The sequence below is a fragment of the Echiichthys vipera genome (genome assembly GCF_963691815.1).
Source record: "Echiichthys vipera genome assembly, chromosome: 12".
NCBI lineage: Eukaryota > Metazoa > Chordata > Actinopteri > Perciformes > Trachinidae > Echiichthys > Echiichthys vipera.
The window spans coordinates 20230565-20254144 of record NC_139837.1 but is presented as its reverse complement, the minus strand read 5'-3'; the positions used below and the strand labels follow the sequence as shown (position 1 = coordinate 20254144).

The window sequence follows — 23580 nt, the reverse complement described above, 5'->3', positions numbered from 1 at the left end:
TGACCCGTATTTATCGCCCCTTGCAGCTGTCTATAAATGAAAAGGTAGACTCAACAGTAAAATAATATATTCAGCATTAGGGAGCATCAGAAGTTCTGCGTTGTGCTTTGCTGATGTGCTATACTGTTGAATGTATCTTTTTCTTAAATGTTTTTGTCATTTGTGTGTTTGTTCATTTCAGCACCAAATATTCCACTGCGTTAGGAACTCCAGTGTTTAATTTATTCAATGTTTTTGAATTTACTTTCTGTGTCCTAGAGATCAAGCACTCCTCGCAGTGTCGGGTCATTTTTAGGAATCAAATCTGGAAAGTGATGTTTTTTTGTTTCCTTTAGAGTCGTGGCCATTAGACAAAACATTTTCATAAACACTAGAGTATTTATTGCCATTTTCAAATGTGTACATTATCAGGGAAAGAGATGGTCATTAGTTACCACTGTGTCACATCTAGGACAACAACTTCAGTTTATTTGAATAAAACTATCCCACTCTGTTATGATGGACTGGACTCTTGTTTTGACTCCACACCTTTAAAGGAAATGGGTACGGGTGCGTGCAAAAATACACATTTTTATTAGCCATGGCACTGTGTGTTTGCAGCAGCACAAAACATTTGACCTTCCTAACAGGTTAACATCTGATCCAGTTTAATTTATTCTCCAAGTGACCTATTCAAATTCAAGTATCAATACAGCAGACCTGTTCTCATTTACATCAACATTTATGACCAAAAACATTTTAAATGTGCTATCAATGCAAACAACATTTTAAATCTATGAATAACACCCCAGGATTACAGCTGCAACATCAGTCCATTTACTAGTTGGCAATTAATCAATTGAGTCATTTTTTAAAAGGAAAAAACGCTCAAATTCTCTGATTTCAGCTTCTTAAATGTGAATATTTCCTTTCCTCCTCTAGGACAGTAAACTGAATATCTTTGAGTTGTGGACACAACATTTTCACCATTTTATAGACCAAACAACTTATCGCTTAATTAAGAAAATGATCGACAGATGACTCGATAATGAAAATAATCGGTAGCAGCAGTTCTACCCAGCATTTGATTATTATGAGGACAAAAAAAGCAACATATAGGAGTATTCTGTTAAAGTGCAATCATCAGAGAATACAATTATATCACACAACCGCTGACGAGTGAAGTTTGATCACCGAGACACTGAGCGCTCTGTGGAAGCCTCTCTGCTTTCTTGGTGGGTCGCGTACCTTTCCCGAAACTCGTGGAGGAAGTTGTATTGCTACGGGAAAGTCAAATTTAAGTTGTGAGTCAACATGTTCATGAAATATAACAGCAAAGCAATAACTCACAGAGAACTCACAGCAGATCCTACTGGTGGTGTTTCATGTTTTAGCCAAATAAATACAATTGAATACATTTCACAGTTTTTCATTCACACCTTAGAGATATAGAGTCATAATCAAACAACTGTTGAAACTTGCTTCGTATAACAATGGGTTTAATATTGTCATTTAGGATTTCATTAAAAGTCATCAGTGCATGGTAATGGTCGTCTGTGTTAATGTAAAAATCCACCACATTCAATTTCACTGACCAATACTGAATATTTTAACACCCACTTGATGTTTGAGATTTTTAAACATATATCACCCAATATGCGTTTTATTTTTCTTTATTTAAGAAACATTTTTAACAAGGGTAACTCAAATGTGGCTATCAAAAAATGATGACTAACATATGTACATTTGACAAGAAAAAAACGAAGTGGAAAGATAGATACCGTATTTTCCAGACTATAACACACTATTACACTGTCCTTTTTCATAGTTTGGCTGGTCCTGCGATTTATACTGTGGAGCCGTTTATAGTCTGGAAAATATGGTATTTATTATCTGAAATTACAGTTCTAGTGATTTATTGGCTTATATTGCGGCCATTCTGACTTTGCCAAAATTGCGTAAAACTTGATAACATATGCTACCGGGATAAGCCCTTAGCTAGCTTTACTGAGCAGGCTAACCAAACACCTGCAGAGGCAGTGAGTCAATGTCAATTTTGTCGAAGTAGCAGGAAACAGAATATGTACGTCTTTACATGATTGTCATTTCACCGTATCGGCAGACCATATTTGTTATGAACACGAATATACAGACAAGGAACCGAATCAAATGGAAGAATTTAATTTTGAATGTACCACCAGGGAAGATATTTTAAAAATGACAACTTCATTATCACTCAACACTAATGAATCATTGGTAAAAGAAAATGGCAGTAAAATATTCAAAGTTTTTTTAAATTTGATCTCATACTGGATTAAAACAAATGCCAGTCTAGAAGGTAGGAAATCCACAACAACACTTGTGATTTTCAGTGTAAAATGGTTGTCACGGATGCTTAATATGTACATGTTTAATGAGGGAAACATGCAAAGCTGCATTATACTTCGATGCTACAGATTCATAGAGAAAAAAAAGTGACCCCTCACCTTCACAGTTTGTATGGCTCCTCCTCCTCGGTGCTCCCTGAGGATCTCGATGGCTTTGTTCGCCGTCATTGTTAGAGAGAGCTGGAGCAGCAGACAGGCAGCGACTGAAACCACCAGGCCGTTGTGATCAGAGCAGTGAAATAAAACTATTTTCACAAAGGTTCAAACTTTTCAACATAAAATGACAATTAAAAGGAAAAGCACATCGATCTTAGTTGATAAATGACACAAAGCACAATAAACATAAAGTAAAATGTTCTTACTTAATCCAGAGCGTCCCAAGCCTCCGTAACAGCTGAAGGGGGAGGAGGGAAAAACACACAATACCCCATCAAAAGCTGGAAGCAAATTATTCAGTTATGTAACGAGAGGAGTCCCGAGGGTGACTGGACGCAAATAGAAGTCTCTGTGGTGAGAAGCAATGTCTGGCACTTCAAATTTTTAAAAATACTTCAAATACTGAAGAACACAAAAGGGAAGATCTACCACAGAAAGTACAGCTGCAAGGACAGACCAGTACAACCAGTTTGGTCCTGTTGGCTGGTTTATCAGCTCTCAAAGTGAAATCAGCAACACTCCTTTTACTGCTCAGGGGCCGTATTCACAAAACATTCAATCTTAGCACTAAGAGTTCTCCTGAGGAGCACTGAAAGCTCTTAGTTCACTGTAATTTCTTCAAACCCATTCCCAAAGCCTCTGAGACCAACTTTCCCTAAGGAGTGTGAGGGACTTCTAAACTAAGACTAGAGGACGGGGTTGACCCTGTTGCTATGGATGACATCATGTTCATCCCTTTTATGCCCAAAGTGGCACAGCTGCATTTTTCCGTGGTCAAACAGCGGAGAGTAGTACCAACTTTAATCTCCAGTGATATTGGGTGGTTTTTATTGGTTGATGATGTGATGCAATCTCCATTAAGGCAACCTTTTTAAAAGCTCACCATCATTTAATCTCTCCAAAATGTTGACTGCAGCAACCACGTTAGTTCACTGCTCATTTACTCTGAGTGATTTAGGAGTATTTTTTTTATACCTCCCTTGTGTTTTTGTAGGCTGCTGGAAACTCAATTCCCTTGCAGCAGTCATCCTAAAGGACCAATAAAGAGAAGTCTAAGTTTAAGCCCTCTCAAGGACTTCTACGTTTTTAAAAATTTAGGAGCTACAGTGCTAAAGTGTTTGTGAATTACACTTATCTTAAAAACTCCTACAATTAGGAGTGAAAATCAGCAAGTTAGGACACACTCTAAGCCTTAATGTTTTGTGAATACAGCCCCTGTTTGTTGTCTGTGTGTTGAGGCTGCTGCCAGTTTATATGAAGCTTTTTACACCAAAAATCATTAGAATAAAATTACTTCATGTAAACAGGTTCAAAAGTTTCGTTAAAACAGAACATCATGTTATTATTATCTTTTTAAAATGTATTTAAGCAGGCGGAGATCACTGAGAGCAATGCTCTCTTTTTCAGGATCGCCCTGATCACATTCACACCTGGAAGCTGCCCAGTACAACCGCAGACTGCTCTGCTGTTCACTGAGCAGCTCCACTGAGCGGTGTGCCACTTCATTTCCCTATCCAGATTGATCCTGCCGGTCCCAGGGATTGAACCCTCCGGTCACAAGTACGCTTCTCTAACCTTTAGACATTAAGAGAAGCTAAGCAGATTTTTTGTGCCATATAATCCATTCAAAGGATGATAATTTGCTATTTAACATCTCCGATTACTCTCTATCTTAGTAGTTAAGTTAGATATCTCAACCAGAAGGCTTAGCTTGTGTCCACTAGTTAAATTTATGTATTATTAAGTATAAATGAGCTGTATTGTATGAAAATAACAACAGTCAACTGATTGAAGAAGTATCAACATGTATAGAGATTGTGGGGAACATCAAGCCAACTGGCAGGAAAACAAAACTCACTGTCTCTCTCTCTCTCTCTCTTTCTATCATACTGCTTTACTTGCCCAAACATGAATACCTCTTTTGACAGTAATTTGGAAACTAATCATACTCTGAGTACTTCATCGGGAACAAAGAGGATAAACTGTGAAGTGGAAAATACGCTACGTGATTAATAGAAGGGTTCTCTTTGAGTGTATTTTGTATAGAATCTCATCTGTTCACTTACTGGATCACAGTCCTCCGGTTGCTCTCAAGGCTGACCTGCAGCTCCTCGAGGATCTGGCAGCACTGCTCCAGCTCAGGAGCGTCTCCGTCTGGGAAGGGCGTGTGGTGAACTGTGAAGCCTCGCTGCCGGTAGACCTCCAGCAGCGAGGGGACCCTGTACTTGCTCAGCTCTCCTCTGGTGCAGAAAACAAACACTTCCTGCACCCCCTGGTTCTGGAGCTCCTCTGTTGAGAAAAAGGAAGCCAAGATCTAAAACAACAAATCTTACAAACAGCTGCTATCTGGTTCTTGAGGATTTAAACTTTATGTTGGTGTCACTGCAAATCTATGTATCTTTTTATTCCTATTTAAAAACACATGAAAGTATTGAACCTCTAACACGGCCGTTGGACTATGACACACGCCTGATAATCAGACTGAAATACCATTTAAGTTTATTTCTGTTCCATTAATTTCAACTGAAAAATGTGAGTGAATTTAATGTTTGGAGCAAAGCTATCAAAACCCACACATAAAAGCTGTTTTGATAGTCTGATTAATTGTATTTTTTAAGGAAAGATTATAAACAATATCTAGTTTAGCTTTTTAAATGTGATGATTTATTTTTTTAGTCTAAAAAAGTGATTTGTAGATGTTTTTTTTAATTGTGAGAAATTGTAATTTTGTCTCAATTTTCTTACATTTTATGGACCAAAAGATTTAATAACTAAGAGAAAAAAATCAAATGAATGGACAATGACAATAATTTTTAGTTGCAGCCCAGGTTTTCAGACGCTTTAAGATCACGATCACCACTATTTCCAAAAAGATCTACATGTGAATGTTAATATGCCCGTTTCCAGAGTATTTCATTCAAGCACCAGTTAGGACCGAGATCGTCTTACCAACGTCTCTTGCCAGACTCCTGCGGATATCTTTGTATTTGCACCCTGAAGACAGATGAAGTGAACATGTTTTAGTGTCAGATGCACAAAACCTTAGAATTAAAAAAAAAGGCAACATTCAGAAATACTAAACATTATAAATTATGACTATACCTGGTAGTGCACATATCCCAAGAAACTGTGAGCTCTCCACTATAGACAGAGGCAACCTTAAAACCAATCAAAATATAATGTGCATGAACACAGTGATACTTGTTTTTCATTTCACCATTTAAAAAGAAACGGACTTTCGTTGACACACTTTTTTGTAGGCCAAACAAATAAAAGTGCTGAAACTTACCAGGAGATGTGGAAGGGCGTCAGCTGCTCCTCTCCAACATCCTCCTCTTCAGACGAGGAGTCAAACTCACTTGTCCTCATGGCTTCAGCCCAAAACACTGCTGAGAGAAAACAGGAAGGACGTTGAAACTCACAGAACAAACTGAGCCTTTGAAATGGCTTATAACCTACTGACTTCACATTGTGGACACTTTTATCAGCATTGACATAGAGTATATCCACTTCCCTGCTTGTACTGCTCTGTAAATTCTAATCCTTTGACATTCTTAGTCTTATTTTATTTTAAATGATTTTATTTTGCTTGTTTGCATTTTATTTGTAGTAATTCTTCTGTCTGAATGTCATTTTATATCTAAATGTAATTTTCCCTGACTGTTTCTTTCCAATGCTTTTAATGTGTTATGTAAAGCACTTTGAATAACCTTGTTGTTGAAACTTGCCTTGCCTAATGAGCTAACGTCTCAGCAGGCAGCTAGCTTACACACCGACCTGTAAACTATGAATAATCATGCTGTACTCTGCCTTTTCCCTCCACTCTCCAAAAAGCAATAATATCCAAATGAACGACAGCACGTTATTCCACGTTAGCATTAAAAAACATTTGTGTGCATGTGGATAAATACACGGTGTATCTTTGAGTTAGGTCTCACCAGTTACGCTCTGCTCAGTCGGCTGTTTTGACAGCGGCTGATTTGAAAACTCCTTGAGCCAAGCAGCCAATCAGATTCGAGCACGGCCCCTAACCACGCCCCTCACACAACAAAACAAGTGCCGGTGCGCTCGGTTTATCTGCGGGCGGATCCACGCGGGCGGAGACAACACATGTGAGAGATAAAGGGGATGCTCAAAGTGTTCAAACAATGAATATGCATAAACATGTGAAGAAAACAATGTATATCCGGCTAAATATATAGCCTACAGCACATACATTTAACTCTATATTTAATTCATTTTGAAGTGTACTGAATTTCTTATTCATATACATACACTCACCGGCCACTTTATTAGGCACACCTGGTGCTTAATAAAGTGTCAGCGTGGTCTTCTGCTGCTGTTCCCTCTCTGCGAGAAAGTAGGTGGTGTTGTGTGTTCACAGATGCTCTCCTGCATTCCTCTGTTGGAACCAGTGGAGATTTGAGTTACTGTACAGCTCCAACCAGTCTGGCCATTCTCCTCTGCCCTCTGGCTAAAACAAGGCAGAACTGCCGCTCACTGGATCTTTTCTCTTTTTGGGACCCCTCTCTGTGAACCCTAGAGATGGTTGTGCGTGAAAATCCCAGTAGATCAGCAGTTCCTGAAAGACTCAGACAAACAACCATGCAACTTTCAAAGTAAATCACCTTTCTTCCCCGTTCTGATGCTCTCTGAACTGCAGTAGATCCTCTTCACCATGTCTACATGCCTAAATGCATTGAGTTGCAATGTTTATTTGTTTTATAAATATAATAACAATTACACTTTGTCTTTTTCTCCTGTCTTATATTATTAATATTTCACTATTTCTTTTAATTACTTGAACTGTACTGCTGACAAAATTCCATATTTCCATAATAAAAACCCTACACTACTAAATAACAAAAATAATAGGCTAAATGTTTTTTGTTGTTGTTGTTTTTAGAACGTAAAGAAATAAAAAACCCAACAACCTTAACAGGAGTTGGAAAAGTAGAGTTAGTAATAACTATTATAAAGCAACCTATCCATTAGGGCACAGTGACATGTGCATGTGAAGCAGACGTCCTCAGTGATCACAGAGCTGCTCACTGAGCGTCGTGCAGGGCATCTGCTGTCTGCACAGAGCGGCGCGCAGCTCAACACAACACCAATGACTCAAACCAAGTTTCAACACATGAAGAGGAGTCACCTTTTTGGATTCACTGCATCTTTGTCAGATGGAGAAGCGATATTGAAGAGCTTTAACTGAGGTGGGTCTTTAATATATCTTGCTTCAGCAGTCAGTCTTTCATTCTCTATTTCATGTTTTTGTTGGATTCTTTGATATTTGGACACCTCTGACAATATTACATTAAGAAATATTATAAAATGCTTTAAAGTACCTAGAATCATAGTATTGCAACCTACAATAACAATGGGATTTCTGTATATTTTAAAAGTGATCAGTTATTAATCAGAGTTACAAGTTATTTTAAATGTTGCATTTGCAGATCGAAAAATAAGGCTACTGCATATTCCATATTTTTTGCCGATGCGTGCCTGTCCTTCTGTCAGCAGACGTATAAGGAGGGATCTTGGCTCCTGCAGCCATTTCCCCTGCAGGGCTGAGCTCTTTGGCTGGCGAGTCACTTCCTCAGCAGAGGGGCTGCTGGCAGGGGCAACATCTGAGCAGGTACCACAAACAAACAAGGTCATTCAATCTGGTTTAAATGATATTTTAATTCTTCTAAATGTAAAGGCTCTAAACCTCTACTCAGATAATCCCTTTTTTGTCTGTTTTCGGTGTGCATTTGGTTATGAAGAGGTTAAAGGTTCACTTTGCTGTGAAAAACAGGTTGACTTCCCTGCTTTGTCTCTATTGTGTGAATGCTATCTGATCCATGTTGGAGTGAATTACACGAACATGCTCTCTTCTCTGCATGGTGGACCTAAACTCAACTTTACCCTTTACAGTCTCTTAGCTGCGAATATGAAACGGGTCACTGCACGCTCCGCAGTTTGTTCACATTAACAAGTGAGTGTTTGCCAACAGCTCTGTTTGTGTCTCTCTCTGTGCAGGTCATGAAGCCTCAAGAGGCCGAGCTTGCCACTGAAATCTCCAAGGTACTCTGGTGCCTTTCCCTCATTAGTCAGCCCTGGTTTTGTTAAAGAGACGGTTCACTTTAAATTTAAAGCTCTTATTATTCACTAGATAAATAAACTCCCTCTGATATCCAAGAGTGCAAACTGGGATTAAAATACAGTTCAGACATTCAATGATGTTATCTCCCTCAGCTCACAATCATTAAAACTACAAATGTAAAACTCAGTGCTGCTGTTGATCTAACTGTAAATATGACACCTGCTTTCCCATCAGTTGCAATGCATGGTCTCAGAGCTGAAGGCGGGCTTCACCAGCGCCCTGCTGGAGCTCAGTCAGATCCAACACGGAGACACGTACCTGAGGGAGGAGTTGGAGGAGAACAAGAGGAGCTGCCAGAAGAAAGCTCTTCGCCTGGAGGCTCTGGTCGAGTCTCTGAGGGTGAGAGTCAAAATTAGTTCAACTGCTGAGACAAATCTAATGTAGAAACCTTGGTTAACAGTGTGTGTTAAACAGGATAATACACAGAAAATGAAGATACTCACTGAGCTTTAGTCAACGTCTTGTCCCACAGGAAGAGCTTGGGGTGTTGCAGTGTCAGATCTTACAGCTGTACAGTAACAGACCGAGACCTTCACAGGATGGAAAGAGCAACACATCCAAACACAGAGAAAGGTAAACAACAGCAACAACACCACACACATTAACTACAGAGCTGTACAGAAAATAATCCAAAGTATTAGAACTATTTAAATAAACAAGATCACAGAGTTCATCTTTCTCAAAGTTAAGACCACTGATTTGACTTTTTCACTTCTCAGACAAAGATAAACATGTTTGAGTGGATATTTGCATCAGATTTACTCATGACTTAACCAACTTTACTTAAGACTGACAGCTTTAAGTCCCCTTATATCTTGACCCCAAAGGACAAAACACATACAGTACAAGAGATAAAGTGCAAACTATGAGACTACTGAGAATAGCTATTGAAATTAAAGCATTTATGCAAAAGTATTAAGGAATTTTAATGAATAGAATTAATATATTTGCAATTTCCTTATTTCTGTACTTTGTTCTTAGGGGCCAGAATAACTATTTCCTGATTTGTGCCGTAAAAAACTTCAAAGTACAAAGTGAGAAATTGCAGAGTACAGATTCCAGTCTCCTTATGTTTTTTTTGTTTGTAACAGGAAATCCACATGTAAAATATCATAAGGCAACAGCAAACAATTACTCATAAAAAAGTTCAGAATCAACTTTAATGCCTAGTATGTGTCATATTACATACTAGGAATTTGACCTGGTGTTTTGTGAATTGCGTATACAGAAAAATACACATAGAATACACAGAAAGAATGCACTAAAAATAAAAGTTAAACACAGGAATAAGGACAATATAAATATATAAGAAAAATAACTATAACAGACATGTGTCTACTGTTGTGCAGCAGTGATCCTTCAGAATCATCCTGTGAGCGGAGTCAGTGTGACTGTTCGTCTGCTCCACCAGCCTGTCTGTCCAGAGGGAAGCTGCTCCTCCACTGTTTCCTGCAGGGCCTCAAAGCAGGACTGAGTGAAGGCACAGGTGAGCAGTTTATCTTGAAAAGCTGGTTTGAAATTGAAGTGAAAATGATGGTTGTTATAACACAATGGTGATTCAACCATCGATAAGAACATTACTGCTGCTACCAGAAGCACCTGCTGCAAGGGAACTGTTGCAAATTTCCTCACTTGGCTTCTTAAAACAGTAAAATACTTTCAAACTTAACAAAAGTGATACAAATCTTTGGACGTTGTTGTTGTTACTGAAGCCACTGGAGGTAAAGCAACTTCCTTGCAGCACTTGAGCAGTACACATAAGGCATTTATTGTTGTTAACTACATTTAGATGATCAGATTGTTGATTAAATGTGATGCTCAGTCATAAACTGTCACATTATTTGTTCAAAAATTATGAATGAAGCTTCATATTTTCTTTTTTTGCTCAGATGCAAGACATCAGGTGGCAATGCAGCTTCTGCATTCTGAGTGGGAGTATGTGTCGACCTTAAACCAGCTGTATGATAAATACAAAACACCAACAGCTCACCAGATGACCGTGGAGCCATAGTAAGTGCTAGTTTATATATAACATGGCAGAAAAACAACAGCACGTCTTTTCAGCAGCAAATTCTTCCTGCTTGTAACGCCCTAACACACATTTGAATTGCACAGATTGTTTCTCTTACATATATTCTACAACACAGATGCAAAAACTTCTCTTTCCACTGTTGAATTTCTTGTTTTTTGTGTCGTGATCCAGTCAGACATATGTGAAGTTTGTGGAGCAGCTGTTACAGCGACATCTGCTCTTCAGAAACACCTTGCAGGAGCGATTGTCTGCTGAACATTGGAAATCTCTGGTTGGAGACATCCTAGTGCAGCTTATCGGACAAAATGATGTAAGTTGATTATCTTTTAAAAAAATTATTTCAGCCCATTAACACTTAACACTGAAGGTCACAATTGCTCTTCTCTTGGGTTGTCCAGACAGCCTTTACAGATATGTACCTTGGATACACGACTACCCTGGCGTCCTTCCTCTCACTGGAGTTCAACAGACTGAATCATTTTGAGAAAATGCAGGTATTCTAAGTGTTACAGGATTAACATTATTAAGCCGTCATGTACCTGAGAAACCAGACATGCTGATGGATGTTTTCCGTTTACATTTAACAGAGCGGCCAGATGGAGAGAGAGGAAATGAAACTGCTCTCCCTGCTGTTGGCGCCTGTGTCTCGCATACACAGCTACCTGAGCCACATTCAGGTGAGGCAGCAGCCACGGGGGTCCCCTCTGTAGAGCTGCAGCTACACAAGACAAGTGACACTGCAGGTTAACACTGAACCTAAAGTGGAGGAGGTAAAACCAGACATCCAACATTATGGAAGACGAAGAACAACAACGATTCAGAGCAGAAAACAAAGACCATGAGGATGTTTCTTGAAGGACAGTAGAAAGCCACAGAGCAAAAGATGAAAAAATGTACAAAACCTTTAGAAACATTACAGGTTTATAAACATTTGAGTGGTTTTAGAAATACTTTTAGAGCAACTACAGAACAAAATACATGTAGTTACCAGCTTTTTGTTCAAATCAACAAGCTGGGGTTTAACGGAATTGCTTAATTTTCCCCTATTTTCCTTCTCTAGAACTTACTGCAGTGGACGGGTAAAGAGCATCCTGATTGCAGCCTCCTGCTGGGAACTGAGCGAGCACTGAGGAGCCTTTTGTCACGCTGTCATGTGACCCTGGAGAAAGATGTCCGATGGGAGGAAGGAGAAGGAGCTGGACAAAGGTTGATGCCTTTTATATCAGATGAGATGTTACAAAGTTTTTCTTTGTGTCTCTGGTTCATTAATAAATCCATAGATTAAAATTTACAATCATTCTTTCCATGAACAGCAGCTGCTCTCTCTCTGCAAATTGTTGCACAAGAAGCCAACACACCAGAGAGTCTCAGCGTGAGTCCAACACTGCAGCTCAGAGGTGAGTGTTACCCTCTGCTTACTTCAGTCAGAACTGCAAAGCAAAGGCAGCACCTGCAGTGCAAAAGTGACTTTTTCAGTGACATTTACGAAATGTTGCATGACATTAAATGGCACATTTGCCTTTAAACCAGCTATGGAGGGGGCAATCTAATCATTTTAGTAAACATACTAAAACCTTGGCAGGAAAAGGAATTCAAGTATCCAAGAAAGTAAGGAATGAAGGTAGGAATAAAAGAAAGTCAGAAATGACAGAAGGAAGAAATGAAAGGAAAGCAATAAGGAAAAGGACAGAAAGATGAAAAAAAAAGGTTATAATAATAATGAAAAACTATATTAATATGAGCTCATCTAATGTTAAATGTAAAATATGCAAAGTCACAAGTAACCTGGAACTGTCGGAAAAATGTATTGGAGTAAAAAAAAAAAAAAAAACTCAAGTAAAGTAAATACCTCATAATTGAACCTGAGAAAAATGCCACTACCCACGAGATAAAGTGGGGATTCTGGTTATTGACCTCCACTCTCCTTCCCACAGAGATGACATGCAGGCTGTCAGCAGGGTCGACGGCTGTCACTCGATGCGTCTCGAGTGTTTGTCCTGTAGTCCAGTAAGGAGGAAGGGCTGTGAAAGAGACCGGACCCTCCTGAACCACGCAGCCCGTGACTGTGGACACGCCTACTGCTCCCTCCTCACTCCTGACGCCGCAGCATGGGGAGAGAACAGCGACTCAGGCCAGGGCACTTACAGCCATCGCACTGGGAAAGGCACCAACGAGCTCGAGGCACCTCACGCCAACCACAGCCTTGAGGACGGCGAGACAGACCCAGATGACACCTCAGCCTTCGACTACTCCTCTGTCACCTCCTGCAGCCCTGATGGCACCCTGTGCAGGGAGATGATGGGCAGCAACAGTGGGGAGGATGAAGAGGACAGCCAGGTGCCAGTGCTGTTGAAGCCCTCACAGCAGCAGCAGCAGTCGAGGGAGGCACCCAGAGAAAGGACTGTGTGTTTGAGGTGGCAGATTCCCAGATTAACCCCTCACCCTCCTCTGAGGAACACCGCAGGGCCGTGTGTGGATGGGCCAAAACCGTGTCTTGTCAGCACCTACGGGAAAAGGCTGGTCAATGTCAGGAAGGGGTCGCCTCCTTTACATCCGAAAAGTGCCTTCAGGCCCATCTGGGATGATCCATCAAAACAGGTTTTTTGATTTTCTGTTACATACAAAAGCACCATACTCTGTCAATACACGGCCTCCTACTGGTACATCAGCATCCTTTGAAAGGAGGTCAGATGAATTAATGCCAGTGTGGTGTGGTAGGATGTACGCAAAACATGAGGAAAACGCAAAAATACTTAGGAAGCACATACCTCTGCCAAGGCTGCACAGACCTCTAAATTTGTGATAATAAAACTACTGAGTAGAATTCGAAAATGTTACTTTGGCACCCCTCTGTGGTACACTGGTACTGCAACACAGACTGCAATTTTCATTGGGAGTCTCTTTTTTTCTTTTTCACACTCAGACAGAAAAACACACATGCAAAACACACGTCATTAGAACATATATTTTAGAACCCATATTTTTCTGAGACCTGTGTGCAGTCCTGTTTGCCTGTCAGCCAGTTGCTCAGACCTGCTCTCTGTGTATCCACATCACTTCATGTACCAGGCTGATGCAGCTCCAGAGAAAGACAACAGACAAGGCTTCATACCAATTCAAACCCCAGCGAGGCAAAGCTTTCAGAATTTCAACTCGAGCAGAGAAAACCTGAGGTAAGAGACTTCAGATAGGATTAAGACAGTGCTGACACTCTAAACACAGGTACACAAATGCACTAGCTGCTTTTACTGAAATGTGAAAAATCATACTCGCATTGTGGCCATTAGTGCAGATATAATGTAAATATTAATGAAATACTTTTACCTGGTGCATCTCTTCATCCTTTCAGACCAGGCCCGTCCCAGCAGAGAGGTACCCATGCAGCAGCGATGAGCGGTGGAGGACTGTGGGACGACAGTGAGGACAGCGAGGGGCCCTGCAGCACAGTCTGACCCGACGGACAAGACGACTATCACTAAAACTGCTGCACACAAAACTTTGAAGTTACAACCAAATGTGTAAAACCAAGTTGTGATTAATCTGACTCCCCCAAAAGGCCATGGCGACAACGTAAATGCATGAATGACGAATCAGTTTTTGTTTTCCGGTTAAAGCTGAACCTTTTGTGAACATGTTCCTTTTTATTTTTTAATGGTTACATTTTGATATGTGGGGTATAAAAAAATCAGAGGGCAACATAAAGACTAAAAACTGAAGCATTTCCTTACAGATTTACATTTTATTTTTAAAAAATCAATTAAATATAACTTTACCAGACCATATTGTTTTATAGCTGTAGTGTAGGTGAGATGCTAACATCAATGTAGTTAGCTAAAGAAAAAAAAGAGAATGTTACCAAGTTATATTAAACGCATTTGCTTTATAAATGTGAGGAATAAAGTTAGATTTTAAGATATTTAAGTGAACGTTAGCTTGAAAGGAAACAGGTTGACTTAACGGCTATTTTCGCGCTCTGGTGGATACTTGGCTCAAAGCTAACTAGCTAGCTAACGTTAGTTGCCTCTCACAACTCTTCGCTAGCAACTAGTGAGCTTATAGACACCTAAGCGACAATTGTGGAAAATGCCTAGCCTGTCTCTATTCAATAGTAACAAAATCAACATACCAGCGTTTATAAAACTCTCTAATTGAAACGTTGTATCTAGTTTGTCTTAAACCCGAGGTATAAAGCTGCAAGACGGCGTAGTTTCTGTTGGTTGCCTAGCAACTACCCATAGCCAAGGAGGAATAGTCCGTTAACGTACCGTTTTACCGCGCCACCCGAGAAAATGTTTTTAGCTTTGGTAAAAAAAAAGTTGCTTGATATTGAACAAATAATATTTAACGTGAAAAATATTTTGGAAATGCGGCCTGATTGGGAAATTGACAACTAGACATTTTCAACGGAATTCCATTGCTAGGCAACAGCCTTGGTTCTTGTTAACTTCCTGTCAGCTGATGTCATTCACATACACTGCAACAGGAAATGAACTAGGACACATTTAGAATGTTTATGTTTACAAAAGTTCTAAAATTTCTTTAAACTTCCATAAAACATAAATAGACCTGGTAGTGTGAAACATAAAGGCTGAAGCTTAACCACAGCAGCCCAGGGCCCTTCTGCATGTCTGCCCCTCTCTCTAACCTGCCTGTCACTGTCCCAAAACCTTAAACTACCCCTTTATCAGCTGCTCAGTATTTTGAAATTACCATCACTTGTGGAAACATCTGAATTCACAGTAAAAGAAAAAAAATGAGAGAAATGAGTAGTTCAGTACAAAATAAGACTGGGTGATTTATTAATCTCATCAAGACCATTAATACAAAGCAGTTAAAAGGCCACATACCATCAAATAAACCGACTGCTGGATCAAGCTGTTACAGTGCCACCGGAGGAAAAACCAATCTGTTACTCTGTCGGGGCTGGGGTTTTAAAACAAAAACAAACAGAAAACAAAAAGACAAATTTTGGCAAAATAAACCCCCACCAATACTGGCTTGGGAAACGGACATGAGTGAAGACAGTGAAGTGATTTGACTTCATCTGCAGCGAAACATCCTCCTCAAAACTCCCCTTTTATCTTGTTTGATCAGAGGTTTAATCCTCCATCATCATGTGCACAAAACACAGCGAGAGGAGGAGGGGGGAAAAATGGGGCACGAGTGAGTGTTTGAAACTTTTGCTCAAATCCAGCTCGTGGTGGTTAGACATCCTCAGATGTTTGTCTTTTATACACATCATAGGGATAAAAGCGAGGTGTTAGACTCGTGTTTATCTGCCCTGATCCATGTAGAAAGTGAGTTTGAACAGTTGCATAGGACCATTGCATTTACAAACATGACCTATAACAACTGTGGCTCTTCAACAGTACAGCCTAAAGTGCACAAAGTGTGTTTCTCAGGGAAAGAAAATGTCCAATTCTTCACTATGCTCAAATACTTGCAAATGAATATAGGTCTATGTATATTCAAGTGCAACTTTAATACAATTCCAACTTGTTTAATGAGTGTTAGCATTAACAAATCTTTGAAAAGGAGAAAAGGCAATTAGTAGGATGTACAAAGTGAAGCACACGTCTAAGTAAGTGCTTGGCATATTGAACTGTATTTTTTTTTCATTGCTTTAAAACAACTAAGGGGCAGGGAAGAAAAAATGGCTTTCCTTAGTTAATACTCCCAGTGTTTCAACTGGAGATTGTCTGTAAGTAAGTTAGTGACAGTGACCTGTTTTTTTCTTGTTTTGTTTTTGTTTGTTTTTTTGTTTTTTTTATCCGACTGTAGCAGCATTGGATTATTAGGCAATATTTGACTGAACAGATGCGGATGAGGGTACAATACAACAGGGAGAAAAAAAACTTGTCACTTTATACAAATTATTTAGTTAGTGTATACATGTTATATATACATAGTATCCACAAACATGTACAATTTCATAGTGTATAGCTTTGTTCTAAACATTACATAGGCAACTTTATTTTTTAGCATTTTAAACACCATTTTGCTTATTTCTGTAAAGTAGAAAACAAAATAAAAGGCACATCTGAGCATGATGCATGGATTTTTTTCAGTCTTTCCAAAGTGAAACAAAAATGTTTTCAAGCAGAAAAAGAGAGACAGAAAGAAGAAAACAGAAGTCAGGTTAAAAAGTTCCTCTTTTTCATGGGCTTTTAGGTATTTCGAGCAGCCACTGGGGGGAGCTGCCCCTGCTCTGGTGGGAGTTTACTTGCTTCCAGTGCTGAGTTTGAATACCAATGAAGAAGAGTTGGTCATGGGGGGGGGGGCTTTTGGAGAAGAGCACAGTGTCAAGACAGCGGCGCACGTCTATAAAGGGGATCGGTTAAGACATCAGATTTTTTGAAGAGTTGGTGAGAGAGAAACACTTGCGTCTCTTCTCTCTCCTTGTCTTTGTCTTGGATCGGTGCTGTTTGATATCGTGGCAGACCTCCCTCTGTCGCACACCGCAGAGGGATATTTTCTGATGGAAACCTGCTGACTCTTTCCCGAACTCGATGTGCAAATGGAGTGTTCTCAGCTCTCATCGTCCCATCAAGAGGCCGAGAGGACCGGAGCCTGGGGGGGGGGGGGGGGTTTCAGAGGTCACCACTGTTGGATTTTAAAGGCAACGTTTTGTGGCTGTGGAGAGGCCTGTCTTCAGATAAAAAACAGTCAGACAGTTTGACTCATGTCTATACAGTCACAGTGTACAGTTGAGATACAAGGTTGGGGGATTCAGTGTCACCTCCTTTATGCGTTTCTTTTATTGTCACATTCGTTTAAAAAAAGAAAATCCCTTATCCCCCTGCATAAAATAAGACTTTGGCAACTGTTTTTGTTTATCAGTTTGTAGGAAAAAACAAGTCAATGGAAATGTCTGCTGCTCACAGCCACTGTGAAAGAGCTACGTCTAAATGGATCGTTGAGGAGGAGAGGGGTCTTAAAAATCTGTGAGCTGCAGCAGGACTCCAGATGATGTCAATGCCCAAAGAAACAAAGCATGACATTTGAGGCTACAAAGTCCAAGGCCCCCCACATTCACCCCACCCTGACAGAGGAGAGGGACGTGGGATAAGTCTAAGTTAAAGAGTGTGAGGGGTGAGAACTTTTATCGGGAGCAGACGTCCCACTCCGAACAGAACTAACAGACACAAACACTCAACTCCTTGTTGTTTATTAGCTGGCACACCGGTGAGGGTTTCTCATTGGCACAGAGGGTTTATGATGAAGGCGGAGCTACTGATCCCCTGAGAGGCACAGCGGGGTTGTAACTGGTTGATGCAGAGGGCAGGTGGGTGGAGTTAAGAGTGTGTGGAGCAGTGTTTTTTCTTTCTGATCAGTAGCTTTGAGTCCACTGTGTCGTAGTTTGCAGAGGACAGTTTGAAGTTTGCATTTCAAGATCACCTCCGGGTGTTTAAAAAAAAAAAAAAAGATGAACGCAGACTCACTGGCTGCTGTCGGTGTTCTCCACCAATGAGAGGCCTTGTAGCGGCGGCTGCAGCAGCTCCCTTTTGTATGTCTTTGGTGGGAGTTTGGGGAGTTGTGGGCTGGAGTTGTGGCGTGGCGGGACAGGTGGAGCAGTGATGGGAAGAGGGTAGAGGCTGTTCTGGCTGGCGCTGAGCGGGCAGCTTCGCCTGGGGATGCGCGGTGACGGCGTGCTGGGCGGGGTGTTGGGAGAGCTCGGGGAACTGCCGAAGTCCCAGTGGTATCGACCCACGGGGGAAGGCTGCATGTTGACGGGGTAGTTTATAAAGATCTCCGGGGGCCGCTGGGGCACCGGGGGAGGCGTGTCGGGCATTGGGTCGCGGGGTGGCGGAGGAGGAGGGCTGGGCAGGGGTCCATCCATGGGAGGACCGTTATAGACCGGCGGTCGAGGCTGGTTCCTGGGAAGAGGAGGGGGCAGCCGGGGAGGGATGGCCGGGGGGCTGTCGGACCTTGAGCCCATCTGAGACACAGAGAGACACATGGAGATCAGAAATGTGTCAAAACAATCTGTATTACTAAACATGTCACGTAGAGGTTAGAATATAGCTTGAGGCAGTGGGGCCATCCTGGGGGTTTGGACCAAGCCGCAACCCAGAGAAAAATGAAGCCAATGACGAACTGCCAAAAACTGCAGGTCCTGGAATGGCCATTTGAGGCTCCCAAAGTGAGTCAATCCCCCCAAACCCAGACATTAAATTGCCCACCTTTACAGCAGAAATAAGCTTAAGTTATGCATAATTAAGGGAATGGCTGCTCTTACTTTGGCTTCAGACATTGCGTCTTTCCTTCGTGGCGGCAGAGGCGGTGGCTTCAGCAGCTCCTCCCCGAGCTGGTGGAGGCTGCCGCAAGACACAGACTGGAACTCTGAGAAAAAGAAAAAGACACTTGTGGAGTTAAAAAGAAAGAAACAAAAAAACACAGCATCAATAGAAGATCAAGAACAGGCCCTGGTCAGTATCACAGCACACCGATCACAAAGTGAGAGAAAGTCAGGTAGAGAGCAATCAGGCAAAAACGACTTCATTGAAAACAGAAAAGCCCACACTCACTTGAAGGCGGCAGAAGAACAGGAGCAAATATGGAGTTGCTACCTGTAAAATTTAAAGAGGGAGAAGATTGATTTCACAAGAAAGGTGGGTGCTCTTACCGTCTGCATTCATCTTCTGAACAAAAGCAGGGTCTGTGGTTAAATCTTAATCTCTATTTTTCTATTTCTTACTTCTCTACAGACCTCAAACTCTTGACTGGATCACTCCTTTGTCATTTAAAAAAAAAAAAAAACATTATGCAAATATGACGCAGATACTGCCGGCATACAGATCGTTCCCTGATTTTCAAGAAGAGAAAGGAAAGTGAGATTTCTGCAGGATTCGAGTGTCAGCTGCACTCACCGCCATAGGAGCTGCTGAGATCGTGGTCCATGAAGACTGAGCTGAGGTCGGAGGAGGCTGACTGTGGAGGGGTCGGCGTGTTCGGGGAGGTGGGCACCGAGGCGGATGCCGGTGTTTCCGGCTCAGTCTCGGCAATACTCCGGAAGGTGATCTTATGTGGGGGCTCCCTCTCCAGGGGGACGGGGTGGCCCTTCAGGGTGCCAGAGGTAGACGTTCGCACAGGCCGGATCCCCGGGGATTTCAGATTGTACATGGTCTTCCTGGGCTGCACGACAAGAGACAGAAATTTATCACCAATACAACCTTTTCTATTTTTTTCTGAGAAAGAACATATTGCTCCAATGGCAAAATGTGTCTTACCTCCATAAATATGACTTAAAAGGCTTTGGGGGTAAAATGTTTACACTGCAGGGGGCAAGATATCCCCAGAAATTCACCAGTTTGACCCACTAATTGTGTATGTCTGGCTTCATTACAGAAGAGTACCCTGTAGAGTCACCCTACTTTTCTACTTTTGGGTTTGTCCACATCTCTCCCAACAAAAAGTGAGTTAAAACATGGTTTAAAATATTATCTATTTCTTAAATTGTCCCTTAGAACAACTTGATAACAAAAAAAACAGTCCCTATGAAAACTGATCCCAGTGAAATCTGTGGATTATTTAGAGTAATAGGACATTGTCAATTTTAATGTTTTTAAATGAGCACAAATAAGTTATTGAAAAATTGGGGGCAAATTAAATCTTGAAACCACTAAGAATGCAGCTTAAATTTGACTGATTGACAGTTAAACTGAAGGTACTGAAGTCTGAACAGTTGGCCCTTGAAGCCTTTTAGAGTGGTCACAAAGTAAAGCTGCCTAGTGCAGATTTCAGGCCCTTTCCTCATTCCAGCTGCTACAGAGACACACTGCTTAATAACATAGAAAACATTGCTATTAAACAGTTTTGAATGTAAATGTGTATTTGGGACAAAACAGGGCAGTCTAAAGACTTACAAATCGGGGGGCCTGCCTGCAGTTCCGTGGCTCAATGTCCAGAGACGTTTTGAACAGGTAGTCGGCAAACTCCTTCTCACTCCTGTTGCCCATCGGGTTCAGGTTCTCAAAGAACCTCTGCGCAACAAAAAAAGGACATGTTTTGAGTTCAGGATTTACGAAACGTTAAAAAGACCAAAAGAGAAAACGGTAAGAGGGAGCGCTCACCCTGATTTCGTGCTCAACCTTCAGACAGTAGGGCTGGTTCTGATACTGCTGGATCTCTCCTGTGATTTCAGCCACTTTCCTCCTTTTGCTGAAGTTGATCAGCTCCTTGCCGTGGCGTTTGAGGAAGTCTGGGTTTCCTTCCTCCGTCTTCAGGATGTTGGTTAAATAGATACCTGAGGGTGAAGATGAGTTTGATGGAGGTCAACAGAATGACACAGATGGAAATGTTGACATGCGGTAACTTAAAACTACAGGATGTTATATACACATATTTATTTGTCTCAGGTCATTTCACTTGTAGTGGATCCATAGAAACACAGTAGAAGACTTACCAAAGAAAGGCACGCAGGGTGGGTTTATTGACTTGAGTTTAGCCAAGTATTTCTTAAAGTGGTCCTGGCTCAGCTCCACTGCTTCTTCCAGGATTTTCTTTTTCCTCTCTGGTATTGCCTGAGGGTGCAGGAGGGAGTAAAAGTCCCTTAATTATCTTCACCAGTTTAAGATTAGAATCCATGTCGAAACAATAAACATCTGATGTTTTGCAACTGTTCATTATTGTGGCCGGGTTTATTCAGCAGGCTGAAAAAGCCCTAACGTCAGCATGTTAACATGCCAACAGTGTAGTAAGGATAGCTAGATACAAATAACTTTTTTTGCTAGTTGTGAAACATAAATGTGAATTGAATTTAATCTCAAAGCCATTAAGGTAAGGCTTACATAATGCTGTAAAGTGTACATGACTAAAACAACAAGATTTCAATAAAATAATAAGCATTTTTGCTACACTTAAATTTAGTTTTAATATCTTAAGACTCTTCATGCCCAATTAAATCAAAATGTCCAGTTCGGGTGTGTTATGCTAGTAGCCGCTAATGTAGCCTCCAGCTTTAAACCTAGAGCAAAGCTGAGGAGCGGGCTACAGAGGTGCTAAGAACACTTCTTTTTAACTCCACTCTTGATTTTTTTCATTTCTATGTTTCCAACTTTATACAACTTTTTTCAACACCGCAGCTTCTTGAGATGCAAGCGTGTCTCTTTGATTCATTTGTGGAATTTCATTGTTCAAGAGAACATAGAAGGTAAACCGACAGCACCATCACTGTCATGTCAGTACAATATTAAAAACATATATAGCATACATTCAGAGTAAGGGTTGTGACGAGACCCTCAACTCACGAGACGAGACACGACAGATCGCTACACGATATTATGTCCACAAGAACGCGATGAGATTTTAACACCATTTAAATATGTCAGTATTTTCTTTACAGGGGTGGTTGATTTTAGCAGACAGCTGTGGTGGTGTTAGCCGCAGTGTAGCCTACGGTACTCACTTACGGTAAATGTCTGATGTCACTCGGCTCGGGAGCTGCCGTCCCAGCGCCACTTGTAGCCTGATGTTAGAGAAGCCGCGGTGGCTTAAGTGTTACGTGTGTTTGTGTTACGGTGCTGACGGTGCTTACATATTGTTCTTGTCTTATCGGTCACTCTGTTGCTGTTTAGCCACTTACATATTGATATCCAAATCTGCATGTGCGACCAGATTTGAAACTCAGTCACACACTCTAAAATTGTGGTCGCAGTCTAGAGTCCTGAGATTGCTTTAATAGTTTTACTGACCTCGAAGGTGTGGTCGAGCCTGTAGACCGGGACAGAGTTGATGGCACTGACCACCTCTAGCACACCGTTAAAGTTGTTGAGCTCCTGGAAAACCTGCAGAATCTCTATGACCCGTGATAACACCGCCACCCTCTCTTCCAGGTTCATTGTCTCTACGATGCACCTGAGAACGACACACACACAAACACACAGTTACAGCATACAAATACTTGTTTTTACTCTAAAACCAACTCTGCATTTTATTGTGAACAAAATATTTGAATCCTTGGACTCACTTCTCAAACCACAATGTGAGGTTGGTGGTGTGGCGGATCATGCGGAGCAAGTTAGGGGAGTTCTTCTCTTTGTCTTCTTTGGTCCAGACGCTGCCGACCAGCTCGGATGGCCGGACAGCTCTGTGGAGGAAGTGGAGTTTTAATTTTTCAGACAGGCAAGGAAACAACAACAACTTGATCCAAACTTGAACACGCTGATACCTTCACTCTAGCAAAGGCCCAGGACGTTTTATTTATCTGTCTAACAAACTGAGTCTTCATCCACTGCTCTGTCACAGTGACTCACCTGTAGAGCTCTGATTCAAGCAGAGTCAGCTGACGGGCGATCTCTATAGGATGAAGGGTCATGAGGTCAAACGAGTCCACTTGGCCCGCTCTGCAGATGTGCCACTCGATTGGAGGAGGCGGGCTCTCGAAGGTGATGTTGTGGCTAACGCCATTAGACTGCGTCTGCATCTTCCTCTTGATGATCTTATTGATGGACTCAACCCACTTTCTCATAGACTTGCCTAAAAAGGAAACAAAATGCATAAAACCTGTTGTATATCGAAGCTTTTTAGACTATGTTTTAGAGAAGCAGAGGAATAAGCTGTGTGGACGTGGTTCTGACCTCGCAGCTGAATTTTGCTGGTGATGTACTCCTCTAGTCGACTTCTCAGCTCCGGATCGTTCTCAAAGTCGTAAAAATGATGTTCGACCCACTGACGGAAAACGTTGAGAACCCTGTGAAGCAAAGACATGTTTACAGTATTAACCATTGCGTGTTTTGTCTTTCACACATATTTTATTACTTTTAGCTGCAAGTATTTGAAAGGACCTTCAGAAAACTGTGCCTATTTAAGTACAATTGAAACAAAAAAGGAAACAAACATTTCCACCCTGTAAAGAGGTGGGACATATTTATATTTCAAGA

The 23580-nt window shown here is 41.3% G+C and overlaps 3 protein-coding genes across 4 annotated transcripts in view; 1 reads left to right on the top strand and 2 right to left on the bottom strand.

Moving 5' to 3' along the window:
* Positions 1 to 734: 734 nt before the first annotated feature.
* cdkn3 (cyclin dependent kinase inhibitor 3) lies at positions 735 to 6600 on the bottom strand. Its single transcript, XM_083923674.1, has 8 exons — positions 6461 to 6600; positions 5812 to 5911; positions 5625 to 5680; positions 5472 to 5516; positions 4589 to 4811; positions 2729 to 2760; positions 2466 to 2569; positions 735 to 1259 (listed from the first exon to the last, which is right to left on the bottom strand). Exons 2-8 carry the CDS (start codon positions 5889 to 5891, stop codon positions 1170 to 1172), a joined length of 630 nt encoding a protein of 209 aa, XP_083779800.1. The 5' UTR covers positions 5892 to 5911; positions 6461 to 6600; the 3' UTR covers positions 735 to 1169.
* A 1416-nt stretch (positions 6601 to 8016) lies between these two features.
* LOC310954925 (uncharacterized protein) lies at positions 8017 to 14166 on the top strand (the record flags this gene model as incomplete). Its single annotated transcript, XM_083924614.1, has 14 exons — positions 8017 to 8157; positions 8544 to 8588; positions 8842 to 9006; positions 9140 to 9240; positions 10017 to 10153; positions 10557 to 10677; positions 10871 to 11009; positions 11098 to 11193; positions 11287 to 11376; positions 11760 to 11905; positions 12013 to 12096; positions 12634 to 13297; positions 13769 to 13872; positions 14049 to 14166. 14 exons carry the CDS (start codon positions 8017 to 8019, stop codon positions 14149 to 14151), a joined length of 2136 nt encoding a protein of 711 aa, XP_083780740.1. The 3' UTR covers positions 14152 to 14166.
* Positions 14167 to 16980: 2814 nt separating this feature from the next.
* sos2 (son of sevenless homolog 2) overlaps positions 16981 to 23580 on the bottom strand; it is a 33856-nt gene continuing 27256 nt past the window's right edge. The window contains exons 13-23 of one of the 2 annotated variants that reach the window (XM_083924952.1): positions 23278 to 23390; positions 22954 to 23176; positions 22668 to 22787; positions 22393 to 22555; positions 21105 to 21222; positions 20773 to 20945; positions 20566 to 20682; positions 19570 to 19834; positions 19228 to 19269; positions 18939 to 19042; positions 16981 to 18638 (exon numbers count right to left, since the gene is read on the bottom strand). In XM_083924952.1, the coding sequence (XP_083781078.1) occupies positions 18138 to 18638; positions 18939 to 19042; positions 19228 to 19269; positions 19570 to 19834; positions 20566 to 20682; positions 20773 to 20945; positions 21105 to 21222; positions 22393 to 22555; positions 22668 to 22787; positions 22954 to 23176; positions 23278 to 23390 (1939 nt within the window). In that variant the 3' untranslated portion in view covers positions 16981 to 18137. The remainder of the gene's footprint in view (positions 18639 to 18938; positions 19043 to 19227; positions 19270 to 19569; positions 19835 to 20565; positions 20683 to 20772; positions 20946 to 21104; positions 21223 to 22392; positions 22556 to 22667; positions 22788 to 22953; positions 23177 to 23277; positions 23391 to 23580) is intronic. The other variant, XM_083924953.1, reaches the window with a different exon arrangement.